General features: G+C 29.4%; 1 protein-coding gene across 4 annotated transcripts; it reads left to right on the plus strand.

Annotated features, from left to right (window-relative positions):
- Window positions 1–10,151: 10,151 nt before the first annotated feature.
- On the plus strand, window positions 10,152–15,552 carry LOC137812502 (ultraviolet-B receptor UVR8-like). 4 transcript variants are annotated; one of them, XM_068614500.1, is made up of 12 exons: window positions 10,152–10,338; window positions 11,032–11,218; window positions 11,387–11,533; window positions 11,679–11,760; window positions 13,146–13,298; window positions 13,611–13,784; window positions 14,002–14,073; window positions 14,309–14,380; window positions 14,487–14,605; window positions 14,779–14,864; window positions 14,950–15,002; window positions 15,269–15,552. In XM_068614500.1, exons 1-12 carry the CDS (start codon window positions 10,242–10,244, stop codon window positions 15,350–15,352), a joined length of 1,326 nt encoding a protein of 441 aa, XP_068470601.1. In that variant the 5' UTR covers window positions 10,152–10,241; the 3' UTR covers window positions 15,353–15,552. The 4 variants fall into 4 exon arrangements, with proteins under 4 accessions (XP_068470601.1, XP_068470603.1, XP_068470605.1 ...); XM_068614502.1 differs by having other exon boundaries at window positions 14,974–15,002; XM_068614504.1 differs by having other exon boundaries at window positions 14,974–15,002; window positions 15,284–15,552.
- The last annotated feature ends 1,202 nt before the right edge of the window (window positions 15,553–16,754 follow it).

Consider the following 16,754-nt stretch of genomic DNA (forward strand, 5'->3'; position numbering starts at 1 on the left):
TTTGAGGGTTTCATTGTTAATATTAAGCTAAGTAGATGCATGGGGAACCAAGATGAGTGGTTACAATGATTTTTTGAGTTCTGTTGTTAGCTTCTCATAGTCCTAACTCTATCCATATGTGTGTTTGAAATTGTCATATTTCTGCTTTATTTTGTAATGATGCTAATTTTCTGTTTTAATTGCTGCCATATTTATCAGCTAGTGCTTTGGTAGAGACATTGAGGGAGGCATATTCAAACCTTCCCTGTCAACTCTAATGGGTGAAAATACAAAGTAATTTTTCACATTCCCCTTTTTGCATTTCTTCGCGCCTGCAATGGAATCACCTAGGTCCTGGCTTTATTCCTTGCGTCGTCATTCCTTTTTGTTCATTTTCGTTCCATTTTGCGATAATGTGTTTATCAGTTTGCAATTCTCGCACGGTGCCAGGTTATGAGCACGAGAATGAGTTTGTGTTAAGTGGTCTCGCTGATTAAGGTTTGCTTCAACCTTGCATGTTGCAGGGATTTGATTTTGATTTTAATGCGTTCATTAATGAAGTTTCTCACAAAAGAAACACTAAATAGAATGCAGTTATTCACACCAGTTCTCATGTTCTTGATTCTTTTTTAATGAAAATACAGGTTTTTTGAAGTGTGTCGGTGCATTTGCTCCAAAATAGGTAAACAAATTTTCGTGTTTTTTTTACTGTTCAAGAGTTTTGTGGTTGAAGGGTTCAACTCACGTTCAATGTTGTCTTCTTTAATTGCCTTTTTAATAGAGTTTGATTTATGGTTTGATTTTGTGGAAGGGATACACTCGTTAACAATCTTTTTAAGTGCTTTTAGCTAATTGAGTTTTGGATTATATAGGACTTTGAATTTGAGTGATTTTGTATTTAAAATTTGGAGAGGACAATGTCACTTTTATAGCCATGAGGTGTGTGGGAGTGGTTTGGAAGGGGGGTTTCGTGTGAAATCGGTTTCTGCAAGGGATTGTGAAAATTGGGGTTCTTTAGTGTGTTTATCTCTATACAGGACATATCCTGGAAAAGATACTCTTCTTTGGGAGTTCATGGTTGCTGTTCTGTGAATCTTGTATCACTTCATTAGTCCCTACAAAAGTTTCTCCTCCAAAGATTCTTTTCATCACTACTTACTTTAGTCCATTATAAATATATTGAAAATTAAATATCAAGGACTAATTTGGTGACAAAATCTTTGAAGGACTAATATGGGCAGTTTACATCATCGAGGGACTAATTTGGTGACTGTAATTTCGTCATAATCTTCGTGGAACATGAAACTTGTTCTTTTCAACTTTTCAATATTTAGTTGGTGTTATTAGGGCGCAATTTACGTTGGTGTTATTAGGGTGCAACTTAGACAAGAAACACGAACCGATCATCTTTCAAGAAGAAGAACAGGAAGAAGAAGATTCACCCAACGTGGTTAGTTCTTCCCCTGGTAAGTCTTATCTTCTCTGCTTCACATTATTTTGCAATCATAATAATACCATTGAAACTCTTAAACCATGTTTGGTTTCCCGTGGGAAGCCAATGAACATTCCAAATCTATAAGATAACATTGGTTATTTAAAAAAAATAACGTGTATATATATGAACAAAACTATTTATAATTTTGCATAAAATTTAATAAAAAATAGAAAGAAATGTTAATATTGCATGATTTTGGGCTAAAGTTAATTTGAAATGATGCATAGTATTATTAATTGTCAGTAAAATAAGATTTTGATTTACCAATGTATTTTTTTTAATATAACTAATGATTGAAATATTATTAAAATAACTTATTATTTATCATTTTACATCATAACACAAATTAAAATAATAAATAATTTCATCAAAACTAAAAAAAAAAAGTTATTATTAAATTTGTAAAAAACTGTTTCAAAAACGTGCACTACATTTATTTGCATTAAGCTCTTACAATATTTCTGCTAGTAATTATAATGTGTTTGCATTAATTAAGAATAACAAGATAGTATTTAAAGGAGTTGAGAAGTTTTGTGCAAATAGTTAGGATTGCATTGAATGCTTGATGGCGCCACCTTCCACTTCCCATTCATCTCATTGCAGACATCAAAGTTCCCTTCATCAAAAGGGATTTTATAAAAATACTTAACCTGTTGAAGAACTATATCAAAATCCAACTTATGTTGAACTATCAAGAAGCCTTCAACCTCAAATACGTTTAATTTCAGTTGGTCTATTTCCTTTTGCAAAAGATGGATAGTTTCACTGTCAACTTGTTTAGCAGCAGATAAGTTCGTGATTCTTTATGGACTTCATATTGAACATTCTGAGTACTTAAGTCTTTAACTTGAGTAGTCAAAGAATCAAGCTTTCCATTTGATTTAGAAAGTTCAGTCTTCAATTTCTTAAAAACAGCAGAATAAATACTACTCTTAAAGTTCAACAACGGAATCAGCCAAGGATGAAATATCAAATGTTTTAAGCATATTGTTTTTTTTTTTGTTTTTTTTTATATCAGCAATAAGTTTTAAGCATATTGTATGAAGTTCCATCAAGGTTAGATTGAATAAAGTTTGAAAATTGAGCTGTGGAAGCAAAAATTGAGTCTGGAGGTGGCTGAGAATAACTTACAAAGACATGACGATGTCGCCTAGAGGATGAATGCAACCTTCTAGTACTTCGATCTCTCTTCCTGTTCTTATTTGAAGGCCCGACAATATTTTCGTTGTTGTCGGGTTCAACGACAACATCTACTCGGGATATTGGTCCAACAACTTCTACTTCTACCTCATGATTAACCTTCTTTTCAGGCTGAGGAGTTAAACCCCCGCTTTGCTCACGATCTTTGAAAAGTAAGATCGTGCTTACAGATTAGTTGTCGCCATCAAATTTGAAAGTCAATAAAACATTTAGCAAAATTAAAAATCTCTTTATATAAAGAAATTTTTTGAAAAACTACATACCAAGAAAATACATGCCGAAAAGAAATTATCTCTTCAATAGCATTTGGAGAATAAATGTAAATATTGGAAAGCAAATCGCTAAGAGTTGAAGAAGAACGATACCAGAGAAAAAATCTTGGATTTTATGATTAACCCAATCATAATCGAGACGAAGACTTATCCTTTCTTCAACTCTTTCGGTTCCTTCAACTTCAACACCTATAGCTGCTTCATTTGAGTCTTTCATACACGAAAGCGTAGCAGATGACGCAACCGAATCCACATTATGATTAACCTCCATCACTTTCCTAGTAGATTTATTATCCGCGCTAAAAAAACTAAAGATGGAGTGAGACATTATACCTTTGATGGAATTTGATAAATCTTTCAGAGTTGAAAATACAAGAAAATGAGTATGAACAACATGAAGTTAGGTATTTATAACATTAGTAAGACGGTTAAATTACATTGCATCCAATGATAAGATGTTCTTAACCCTCATCAAGTCAATCGGTGCATTCGAGAAAAAAGCATGTGAATCGAGGCATTTAATACAAAATCGAAATGATTTGAAAAAATATTTTTACTGACAAGGTTTAAATGCTTTTTTTTTTTCGTAATAGGCATAACGTCTTTTTGTAAAAATTCTTATGCTTGGGGGCTAGTGTACTGCTAGGCGTCAAGCAGAAAGGTTGAGTGTAAAAAATAAATAAATAAAAAATTAGAATTGGTTATTGTAGCAAAGTCCATAATAATATGGCCCAAATTAACAGGTGTGTGTTTAAAAAATATTAGGTACAAAAAGAAAAGTCCAAATAGGTTTTGGACCCAATAGGAGAACACTATAAATAGGTTATCAATCTCAGATGTATGTACAGTGAATTTATCTGATAATCATATAAACTGATTCTGACTTTAGCATCGAAGTGCCTTGCAAGTACACACACCCAACTGTGAGAGGAAACCGAGAGATCCAGTAGACCAAAAGACCAATACGAGAAGCCCAATTCAAGAAGTTAATAGAGATCGAGAAGCCTGGCGAAAAGATCATAAAGTTCAAGAAATCAACCTTCGAAGAAAGTATTGTTTAAAGGCTCTTATAAGAACAATACTGGTTATTAAAATAAAATAAAATGAATTCGAAATAATAGAAATGAAAGAACTTCTTAAAGCTTTTGAGTTTAAAGTAACTTAGCATAACGTAACGTTACCATTATTTATATGTCATCGAGATATTTGATAATAGTATATTTTTTTTAGTTATGAAAATTTGTGTGACAATATGCTCTTAGTAAAGGACTTTTATAGATCCCAAAATAAAATAAAAAACTCTTAACTAATAAAATTTCCAGGTTAAATTACTTAACTTGTTACTTAATGAAAATTAATTTTTTCTTATAAGAAACTTATATGAAATTGATCTACGTGACAACAAGAGTTTCTAAAAATTTAACATTTTAACAAGAAAAAATGAAAAAAAAATAACATTTCACAATTTTTAAATAAAATCAAATGAAATAAAAGAAAAGAAAAGAAAATCAGAGTAGGCCAAATGTGAGAATCATACAACAATTTTTAAGTTTTTTTATTTGATATTATATCATGTTATTAATTTTACATGATATCAAATATGAATATTAGAGTTGTTAAACTTATGAACTAATCCAACCTACCATGAGTTTCATTTTCAATTAAAAAATAAATAAATTTTGATACATGTTAAAATCAAACCAACTTACTAAGAATCCAACTTATCGAGTTTAATCAATCATAAACTGAATTGGTTCATCAACTCGTGATTATTATTTGAATATTATTTAAGATTTTCATTTAACTATTATATATATATATATATATATATATTAATACATGTTATGTTATTATGTATATTAGTATGATGATTTTCTTACTAATAACATTTGAAATTATATTGGGTATTATATGTTATTGTTTTTCAACTAAAATGTAATGTGTGAAAACAACCGTTAATATAAAAATAAATAAAGAAAAAACTAAAGTTTAATTGAAAGTGTCTATAGTAGTTAAGGAATAATGAGAAAAATAAAAAAAATATGAAATCATGGAGTGTGGTTATTAGGATTTGGAATGAATGACAACATTAAATAGGAAATGGAAGAGGATGTTCCTTCCCTAACCTCGTTCAAATTCAAATATACTAAACAAAGCGTGAGAAGAGAAGAGAGAAGAGAGAAGAGAGAAGAGAAGAGAAGAGAGCACAACAATGGCTAACAACAAGAGTTCCAATAAACCAATAAGTCTCAATGAGAGTCACTATCGCTTCCTCCAAGATCACTATGCTTCTTGCAAACCCTCTTACAGACCTTTCGGTAATGTTACGCTTTTTTTTTTTTTTTTTTTCATTTCAATTTCTTTTCTCATCAACCTTTCTCGGATGATGAAGAAACGATTGAATCCTCCACACTAAATCAACACCAAAACATCCCCCAATTTTCCGCAATCACTGACTTCGATTCTCCAATCGATACTTTTATTCTACCACCCAATCTTGCTGTTTACTTCTCACACTTATGCTCACCTTCTTAATACTGTTAGGGTTAGCATCGAACGACAAACAAGAACCGATCAAGGTACATGAAACATAACAAGTTCTTGCTCCGTCTTACCATATTTCTACCACTAGTAAGTCTTATATTTTATGTTTCGTGTTGCGTCCTTCTTACTCTGATATAAGACTATTTTTCATTTAAGTAGACTTTATTATAAAGTATAATAAAGTATTTAATTATTTATTTAAATTTGTCTCGATCAAAAGATTTTAATAAGATAGTGATAAATTGAAAATCAACTATGATCAATCAGAATTTCAATAAAGTATGACTTATTTATTATTTTTAAGTTTTTGGAACAATTTTTTTGAATAAAAAAAAGATAAAGAAAGTTATTTCATATTTTAATTGACGATTGACTTCTTAACTTTGTGTGGCACTATAATGATCATTAAATTGATGATTTGTGTATTGGAATTAATTTTGATAAATGTTGAAAATTACATAGGCTTTAAACCTCACAATAAGTTGAAATTGTTAAAATAAGTATTATTAGCTATTTTTAAGGAAATTATTACTTGGATCTAAACTTTTAGTTAAAACTTTTTTAGTGAATATGTACGTGTTTTTATGAATGGAGAATATTTGTTTTATGATGTAATATGATGTTTTGTGTTAGTTTGTTACATTGAGAATACTAATACATCTTAACTAGTTTGAATGAATATAATTGTTAGTAGGAGTGAAAAACTAGTTCTTTATTGTGTTTAAAACATGTGTAAAGGATTATAAATAATATAATTTGGTTCATGCCTCAATTTTAAATCTATTATATTTACTATTATAATTATTACACATAATAGAATTAATTGAATTTTATACCATTAATTATAATTATTATTTCTAAAAACATATAATTTACAGTTTACAGGTAATATACCAAAAGTGATCAATAAGTATTTTTAATAAAAGATAATCATAAATTATAAATACTTTGTAACAATAATATTTTAAAAAAAGACGAAAAACTCTAATATTTGAGATATTCACAAATTTTATTATTTACAGTCTCCTACTTATGAATTTCACTTTAGTCTTCCTTTTTATTTTTGAGTTATGCACAAATTTATTCATTTTTCTCTTTTATGATTTTTAGAGTTGTTCCTCATTCACTTTTTTTTAATCTTTTCTAACAAAGAGACAAACCAATCAACCATTTTTTCAGAACTTGCTTTCTCTCTCATTTTTTTTTAAAAAAATAAACAAAAAGTTATTGATATCTAAAATATTTTTTATTAATACTAAAAATATAAAATATTTATTTTAGATTATGCAATTTAAGATATAAAAAATTATATTTCTAATTATATAATTTATAATTATTTTAAATTGTATATTCCATAGTTCAAAATATGTATTAATATGTATTTTGAATTATATATTTTGATATACATATTTTTATTTTGGAATATATAATTTAAAATATATATTTTTAAAAAAAATCAAATTTTATAAGTGCTTTAACTGTTTTTCTGTTAGGGAAAGTCTTTCTTGATTCCTCTCATCTCAACATGGTACCAAAGTCATAACATTCCTCTCTTTCTCTGTAACTTTCACAGTGGCGCGCAAGTGGTTCGTCCTCCTCCATTGACATCCACCTCTGATCCTCCTCCTCTTTTTGATTGCACCAGCAGATTAGTTCCTTCTCACGCTCCAAAATTCACTTTCTTTTCATTGTTTTGCTTATACAGAGACAATAGTTGATTTCCAGGAAATTATCGATATTTTCAAGAAATGTTTTCTGGTACAAAATATACTCTTAATCTTTTAACTACTGATTTTGAAGAACTGGGATTGGTTATTTTTACCGTTCACTTTGCTACTTGCACTGCAGCCTCAACTATGAATGTAGGATTGCTTCAGAGCCTTCCGGTAAGATTTAGACTTGCATCTTTAATCAAATATCCTTGTGTTTATTTACTAGAGTTGCAGAAGAGTTTGATGTCATAATAATTATGTTCATATTTCAGGTTGTTTTTTTGATGTCATAATAAGGTTTATATACCAGCTTGTGATTATTACACAACTGTCCTATCTGATATCACCTAATAAGGTTTATTAATTATACATGGTTGTGTAAAATTATTTTGCTGATTGCATTTCTATTTCGCATTGCTTATAACAAGTGTTATGAAAATTAGATCCATAGTTGGTTTGATCAATTTATTGGATTATTAAGTATATCAGTGATTTATTAGTGGGTTAAATTGATTTTTTTTCCTGTAATATAATATGAGATTGACTTTTATCCCTATACTATATCACAAAATTTGCTTTTGGTCTCAGTATTATAATATGGGATTGGATTTTGTCAATGTACTCTAATACGGAATACGCTTTTAGTCTCAGTATTATAACACGGAATTGACTTTCATCCATGTAGTATAACACGGATTTGGCTTTCGTACCTGTACTATAACACAAAATTGGCTTTTGTCCCAGTACTACAACACAGAATTGACTTTTGTCCCTGTACTATGAAATAAAATTGACTTTTGTACTCTAACACGGAATTGAATTTTGTCCATGTAATATATTACTTTACTCGTAATTATATACTTTTACAATTGAATATATATATATATATATATATATTTTTTTTTTATTTTTTAATTCAAAATTATTAGTTTTCTAATTTTCATATTTTTTGTAAATATTATTTTTATTGTATATTTTTCTCTATTTTGTTAAATACTTCATATAATTTCCAATTTATATCTTTCTAATTAAATATACTTATTTTTAATATTTTAGTTTTTTCTTTTTTTTACATATTCTAACTTAAACTTTATTTTTTAACACCATTATATATATAACATTAATTTCTTTATAGTTTTCAAATTTTTAAAAGTTTATTTTTTATCTTGTAATTTCTTATAACGATTATTATTATTTACACACACACATATATATATATATATATATACTTTTTTTCTTCACTTTCTTAATGTTTTTCAAAATTATATAAATCTTATATTTTCCATTTAATATTTTTCAAACTTTACTTTACTGATAGTTATATACTTTTACAATTAAAAATATTTATTTAAAAAAATTGTTTTAAAAATATTAGTTTTATAATTTTCATCATTTTTTTAAACATTATTTTTTATTGGAAACTCTTCTCCATTTTTATAAATACTACCTCTAATTTAAAATTCATACATTTCTAATTAAATATACTTATTTTTAACATTTTAGTTATTTTTGGTTTTTTACCTATTCTAAGTTAAGCTTTTATTTTTAAACACCATTAAATATATAATATTAATTTTTTGTATAGTTTTCAGACCTGTAAAAGTTATTTTCTCTCTTCTTATTTTTTATAACCGGAATAATTATTTTTATCTTCAAATTTCTTCTAAAAGTTATTTACATATTTTCAATATTTTACTTATTTTTAGTCTTTTTTTTATATATTTCGAACATAAAATTTTATTTTTAAACACATTATATATATAAAAATAATTTTCATATATTTTTCAACTTTTAAAAGTTATTTTAATGTTTTGCAAAATTATACAAACTTTATATTTTGTATGTTATTTTTTTCAAACATTACTTTACTCATTATATACTTTTATAATTAAATATACATATTTTAAATTTTTTAATTTAAAAATATTAGTTTTCTAATTTTCATCATTTTTTAAAATATTATTTTTTATTGTATATTTTTCTCTATTTTTTTAAATACTTAATCTAATTTCAAATTTATATCTTTGTAATTAAATATACTTATTTTCAATATTTTAGATATTTTTGTTTTCTTACATATTTGAACTTAAACTTTATTTTTAAACACCTTATATATAAAACATTAATTTCTTTATAGTTTTCAAACTTTTAAAATTTTATTTTTTATCTTCTAATTTCTTATAACGGTTATTATGATGCTATTTACATATCTTTATACCTTACTTCTTCATGGCAGCACATAAAACTATGATGGTAATGCAGAAATAAACTACATTAGCCCTAGCCTCAATGTTTGAAATATGTAGAATCATAATAATTCAAAGTTTAAAACAGTAATATCACGTGAACGTTTGATAACTAGTGTAGATATCTATATGCATTATGACTCCAAAAGTCTGCAACTCTAGTCCTATAGTCTAGACCACATCACACGTCAAATTCATGGCAGATACATGAGCATGACAGAGCTTGCCCCAAAGAAAATCAAGAGAAAGATGGAGTCGTGCTATCCAACATTTGGGCCCTCAGCATTGAATTCCATCGTCTCTACATTACCGGTCCCTGAAGTATGTGTTTCCAAATCCAATTATCTGTTATGCAAACATCACTATCATTTTTCTGATACAGTGCAAATGTATCCATCAAACCAATGTGAAGTACGTTTTTAACTTTTGGATTTATATATGTTTTAAAGTAAAGAGATTTGCCTAGAGCAATGGTAATTAGTAATATCATAGCTGCATTAATTTCCTTAGAGATCAGGATTTGGAAGGGGTTGGGTACAGAGTACTAACAGATAATTTGGTGAAAAAATCAAGTTAGCAACAGGAAGTTTCTTAAATGATCTACCTCAAAGTGTTAAACTTTCACCTACCCTTTTGTCTGGTATGAAGAGAATTATTTATTATACAAATATTTTGACTCTTTGAACAACATGGTTTTCTTTTATGCTTCTCTGTTTGTGCGGGTATATAAGAAGCAAAACTTCTTCTTTCACCGAAATATTGAGCACGACAAGTTTTGTTGACTGTAGCGATCATGCAGATGGAAGATGAAGGGACGAGTGAAGTGGTTGCTCCACCTCGTCGTGTTCTTCTTGTATCGGCTGGTGCCAGCCACAGTGTAGCACTTCTGAGTAAGCAAGCATCAATCAGTGCTCACTTTTCTTTTTGTTTAGCATGTACTTATTGTTGTTATTTTTCTGAATGAAGCTTTATATTCAGTTTTCCAAAAAGAGTGACGGATTTACGTTTGCAAGTTTTTTAGATTCTGTGTTGTTGTATATATATATATTCTGTGTTGTTGTATATATATATAATATTTGTCTGCCTTAAGCTGAAGGTCCCCACTTAATCATCGGTTCATTTTTGGTGTCAGGATCTTGTTCTATGTGGTCCCAATCTATAGAATGTTTCTTTTATGCAGTTTTTTGATGACCCTTCTCTTATTTGGTTTGTATGCTGCGTGTCTACGTATAGATTCAGAGTTCATCTTAAAGTGTGAAGTTGTCATATAAGTAAGTTGTATTCTGAAATTTGAGGTAGGCAAAGTGAGATATTCATCATGCATGATTCAGAGTTTGATATTGAGTTGTCTTGAACTACTGGAATGTGGCTAAATAAGGTGTTTAATGGTAGCACTTTTTGATATTTGCATGAGTCCTCTTCACATACAATACACTGGATGATTTTTAAATTCCTTGTAAAGAAGGACTTCATAAAAATAAATGCAACTTTTTCAAGTTCAAACTTCAATTCTTCTTTTTCATTCATGTCCATATACACTCTTGTGTCATGTTTTTACTTCTCAATTTTGATTCTTTTAAAAGGTGGAAATGTTGTTTGCTCGTGGGGACAAGGAGAAGATGGACAGTTAGGCCATGGTGACACCGACGATCGACTATTACCAACAAAACTGAGTGCATTGGATGATCAAGATATAATAAGTGTTACTTGTGGAGCTGATCATACTATGGCACGTTCTGAGTCTGGCAGAACTGTATATAGTTGGGGATGGTACTATGCTCTCCATCTTAACTGTGTTTTTCAAAAATTAGCTAGTAACTTTGGCTGTTGATTTAGAATGTTTGTTCTCATTTAGTGTTGGATTAGCTTCAGGTAAGTAATAGCTAGTTTAATCTGGAATACTTGAGTTCTGAAGTAGATCGTACTATGGCTTTCCAGGGGTGACTTTGGTAGGTTGGGTCATGGTGATCATAATGACATGCTCATTCCTCATCCCATTAGAGCATTAGAAGGTCTAATGATACAACAAGTTGCTTGTGGGGACAGTCATTGTTTGTCAGTTACCATGGACAAGTTGGTGCTGAGGTTTGTAGTTAACCAGTCTTTGTCTATTCTCACCTGTTCTTTTCATGTGCTGATTCTTTGACACATCTTCATTCCATTCTAACTTATATGTTTACTTGAAAATATTTGAAGATCTTTCTGTATTATTTTTCTGTCACAATTGAAGTTGGGGGCATAATAAAAATGGTGAACTTGGACTTGGTACCACAGAGGACTCTCTTCTGCCACAAAAAATTCAAAAATTTGAGGTACCAATTTTAGATTTGAATCGAGGTTTTCGGTGACGAACTATACTTCCTGGCCTGGTTATTTTCAGCACTCAATAAGATGTATTTACTAATCTTTATAGAATTGTTTTTAATATTATTCAATGAAGCTAGAAAGCATTGTACAGTTCTCATAATTTCTGCTCACAAAACGTTCTATTAACTGATTAGTGCAATGAATTATATATAGCTAGAAAAATTGCTGAGGAAATATATCTTTTTCATCAAAATGTGAAAAAAAACTCGAAGAAGTACCATCCTTTCAAATATCATGACTATTTTCGAAATGAAAAATTTACTGTGCTTTCTCCTTGATGTTTAAGAATTTTCAAAAACCATGCTTTGTGTGGGTTAAATGGATGAATAAAATTGAATGAAGAAGATGAATTTGGTTGATGAATATAGAGACTTAGAAGAGATGAGACCAACTACAAAAGTGCTAACAAAGATTGAGAAAAGAACACAGTTTGTTCACATGGACAACTTTTGTTTATCAATTCTACTCTCATTTACAAAATAGCTGACACTTGTATTTATAGTGCTAAAAGATGCCAAAATTTAGAAAAGTTTAACCTAAAAACTCTCCACTCATGACTTGACAAGTGTCTTCTAATTTGAGAGAATTCTCTCCATTCAAATGATGACAATAGGTATTTTCTCATGAGCAAATCTTCCTCTCAAACCAGAGGTTGACAAGAGGTCATTCTTAGTTGGTGAAATCCCCTCCATTGAGGGGATGACATGTGAACCTTTATGTCTTCATTGTCACTCCATGCTTTCGATTTGCACTCTAGTCATTTATTTGTACATTGGATCCAAGGATGTCCAATTGTAACTCTAGCTAGACTCTTTTCTTTCTATTTACACCTTACTCTAATTGACACAATACATTATCTATGTAAATAAGTCCAATACGTGGCTTAAGTACAAGCCCAATCAAATCCTAAACCAAAATTACCAAACTACACTGCTCTATACAACTTTACAAGACTAAGAAAATTAAAAAGACTCTTAGAAATTGATGCTCTAATCATAGTTTTATATCTTCTTCCGTCTTCTTAGCCCAAAGTTGTGGTGCCTTGATAATGTGATGGTAATTAACCAACCCATCATCTGATATTCATTAAAATAAAGCGTGATTAACTTGATAGTTTTCAAATAAATATCCTTCAATTTGAACAAATTATGGAGAAAGGAAAGCTAAAATCAATAAAACCAATAGCAGGAATTGTTCTCTTGTGAAGAAAGGGTTAATTTCTGGAGTCGTGGCATTGTATAAATTAATTGGACAATAAAATGTATATGCATCAAACAAGATTATTCCCTTGACTACTTGGACACACAAGTAAACTTTTGTATTGTTGTAGGGAATACCTGTCAAAATGGTTGCTGCTGGTGCTGAACATAGTGTAGCAGTCACTGAAGACGGGAATTTGTATGGATGGGGTTGGGGCCGTTATGGAAACTTGGGCTTGGGAGACAGAAATGATCGTTTGCTCCCTCAGAAAGTGACTATTGATGTACACTCTCAAACTTGTACAATATGATTATGATTCTATAGTCTGGAAAAATATATTATGAGAATGTATTATTAGTATTTCATTTCTTAGAGTTAAACTTTCTATTAAACTATAACAGCAAAAGTTAGATATAGATACTTAGTTTGTTGTTCTCCACTTTTGAAACTGAGTTTCTTGATACGCTTGTTAAAAAAAATAAATATAGATTATTAACATGAAATTGAATTCTGATGTTGAGCATCTAAATTCTGTCCATAACTTTGATAGAAGGCATCGCTTGCTGGTGTTAATTCATAACTGTAAATTTGACAGGATTACAAAATAACACTGGTTGCTTGTGGCTGGCGGCATACAATATGTGTTTCATCTTCTGGTGGATTATACTCATATGGATGGGGAAAATATGGTCAGCTAGGACATGGGGATTTTGAGGATCATCTTGTACCTCGCAAGGTTGAAACCTTGATTGATAAGTTCATTTCGCAGGTGCTCCTTTAACTTCATGCTTGGTTTACATGTTTTGTCGTTTTATTGCTTATAAGCTTTCTACAAATTCAACTTGTTTAAAATAAAAAAAGTTGGTGACAAAGCACTGAATCTTGTCCTACACCCTCTGACATGCAACAGAACGTGATATGTTTGGCACAAAGTATAGTGGTTTATAGTTGGCCTTGTCTCCTATGTTTGTTTTGACTTGTCTCAGGTATCAGGTGGGTGGAGGCATAGTATGGCACTCACGTCTAGTGGACAACTTTTTGGCTGGGGATGGAATAAGGTTGCCATTATTTTTTATTCTTCTCCTATTTTCATCAACCTCTTTTTACCATAATCATATCATGAAATACACTTCAACACAACACAGTGGATAGAAATTTATATGGTTGGTTAAATATCTATCTATCTATATATATTTTAGAAGAAGTCAAAAGTAAACAAATAATAAAATTATGTACTCATTGAGGTGGTGAATGCAGGATCTGATAGTCTGTTTCTTCTTGAATTATGTGTAGTTCGGACAGATTGGAGTTGGTAACAATTTAGATTGTTGGTCTCCTATGCAAGTGAACTTTCCCTATGATCAGGTACTTGAAAGTGCAACACCCTTCTTCACTTATTGGAAAATTTTGAGCGTGTGATAACAATGATCCACTTTTTATATCTCTGCAAATTTTTTATCTGGAATGGTAGAAAGTACATCAGGTTTCATGTGGGTGGAGACATACGATTGCTGTTACTGAAAGTGGAAATGTATATTCATGGGGAAGAGGAGCAAATGGACAACTTGGGAATGGAGAAATCAAAGACAGGTATACAAATTTAATCAGCACAAATTTCATATAACTTTAAATTTTTTTAAAAGTTTATCACATTATTTAACTTTAATATTGCATGTTTGAAACAATTAAATAATATATTCATGAGAAGTTTCATATAGAATAATATTTCACTAAGCTTGAATATGTGTCATTTTTGGGATTAGGAATGTTCCAACTATTATTGAGGCCTTCAGTGTTGATGGATCTTCTGGGCAGTACATAGAAACCTCAAAACCTTGTCCATCATCAGGTGCACTGATAGACTCTTCTGTAATTTGGGATCAATATCCTTTTCTTCTAAAATAATTAGCATATGATTCTATATATTTTTTTAGGGAAATCCTCCTCCTCCATATCAGACAGATATGCAATTGTGCCACATGAAACTGTAAGTTTATTGCTTTAACATTCACTAGCATTCAGTTCCACATGAAACTGAAAGTAGCATCTATGCATTTATTAATTTATATAAATTCTGTCATAATTTTTTAATCTGATATTTGATTAGTTTTTAAACCTAGAAGGATAAGGCTCACAAATCACAAAGTTATTTGAGACTATAGATATATCATTAGAAACATAAAAAAGTAATAGTGTTGGCTAACTTTTGCTTGCATATAAACTCTTTTGAAACACAAGTTGATGCAGTCACAGAATATGATTTGGCAGGCCTCAGGTTCAGGAAGGGGAGATGATGGATATGAAACTAGTGTTCCTGAAAGTGATGTCATGATCTGATAACAGCACTGAAGAGAATGATGTTACAATTAGAAAGAGCAGCATGCATAAGGAGCTGTGGAAAATGAAGAATATGTGCATGACAGTGTTAAGTAGGAGTTAGTACATGAATCAGTTGTTTGTTATGATAAGTAAGAATGATGGTTTTGTAAATTGTTTAACATAAATTTTGATTATTTTGCAAGCTAGTTTTTTAAAAAGTATTTTTTTAAAAATTGTAGTTACTTAGTATTAATGTGACATAATCATATTAAATCATATTTAGGGAACAATTAATGTGAAATATTTAATTGAAGATACCATAATAAAATACAAAATCATTTTTTTTGCAAAAGCTGATGCAAGAAGAGATTTCAATGTTAATTTTATTTTCCATACAAAATCATTTTGTTTATCCATAAGTAAAAGGTATAAAGTTAACTAAGAAAACTGTTATTAGCTATTTAACTCCTTAAATACTAAACTCACAGTCACATCATCGCATTCTTACCACATTGTCCTTCTATAAAGAATTTTAAAAAGAAAATCTCAATTTTTTTCTACACAAAAAGAGAGATTATAACAATGATACAAATGTATATTTATATTTTCACGTGAACTGAAAAGCATAACAATTAGAATACATCTCATTAAAATACCTCACCTTTATCTCTCAAATTCATGCATTAAAACGACAAAAAAATTAACTTTATCTTTTATCTTCGTCAAAATCACTTGCAAATATAAAATACAATTTTTTTTATTGTTATTATAAAGTTGTAATGAGAATGGACTCTGCAAGGAAAAAAATTGTTTTTCTAGGAACAAGAAACACCAAACATAAGAAAGGAGTGTGAGAAGCTTGTTCCGAAAATGGGTTCTAGAAAAACCTTTTAGAATAAACAATCCAAAAACATTTGAAAAACATTTGTGTGTATTTTACATTTTGAAAATGGTAATTCATAAGTGATTTTGAAATGATATAAAGTAAAATCCAGAATGTTAGTTATGGATTTCAAAATACAAATTCTGAAAAAAAGATTGACTTACTTATTCAATTTTATATGATTCGAAATTAAAGATAAAAATAGCTAGTTAAAATTGTACACCAAAATGAAATATCTTTGTTATAATAGTTATAGAAGTTATATGAATTAATGGGTTTCATCCAAAAATTGCACCCAATAATAATCATTTGCCATGTCTACCATATTCAATACTTCTCCTTTATCCAAGGTTAAGAAACTTATAAATATATATACACACTTCCATAAACTTATCACCATAAAAACAATTTGTCTTCTTTCAAGCATTAATACCTTCAAAAGTGAATTCAGTATTAATAATATTTGTGTTTTATTAACAAAGTTTGTGTTTTTTTTTAAAAAAAAACATCTAAAAAACTAAACCCTAGGAGACATTA

Source organism: Phaseolus vulgaris, chromosome 2 (genome assembly GCF_000499845.2).
Source record: "Phaseolus vulgaris cultivar G19833 chromosome 2, P. vulgaris v2.0, whole genome shotgun sequence".
NCBI classification, from domain to species: domain Eukaryota; kingdom Viridiplantae; phylum Streptophyta; class Magnoliopsida; order Fabales; family Fabaceae; genus Phaseolus; species Phaseolus vulgaris.

Excerpts from the sequence above, each read along its gene's own strand:
- LOC137812502 (XM_068614500.1), top strand. The coding sequence starts at position 10,242 with ATGCAGATGGAAGATGAAGGGACGAGTGAAGTGGTTGCTCCACCTCGT. Across the intron at positions 11,761-13,145 it reads AAAAAATTCAAAAATTTGAG|GGAATACCTGTCAAAATGGT; the intron begins GTACCAATTTTA and ends GTATTGTTGTAG. Across the intron at positions 14,606-14,778 it reads AATGGAGAAATCAAAGACAG|GAATGTTCCAACTATTATTG; the intron begins GTATACAAATTT and ends TTTTGGGATTAG.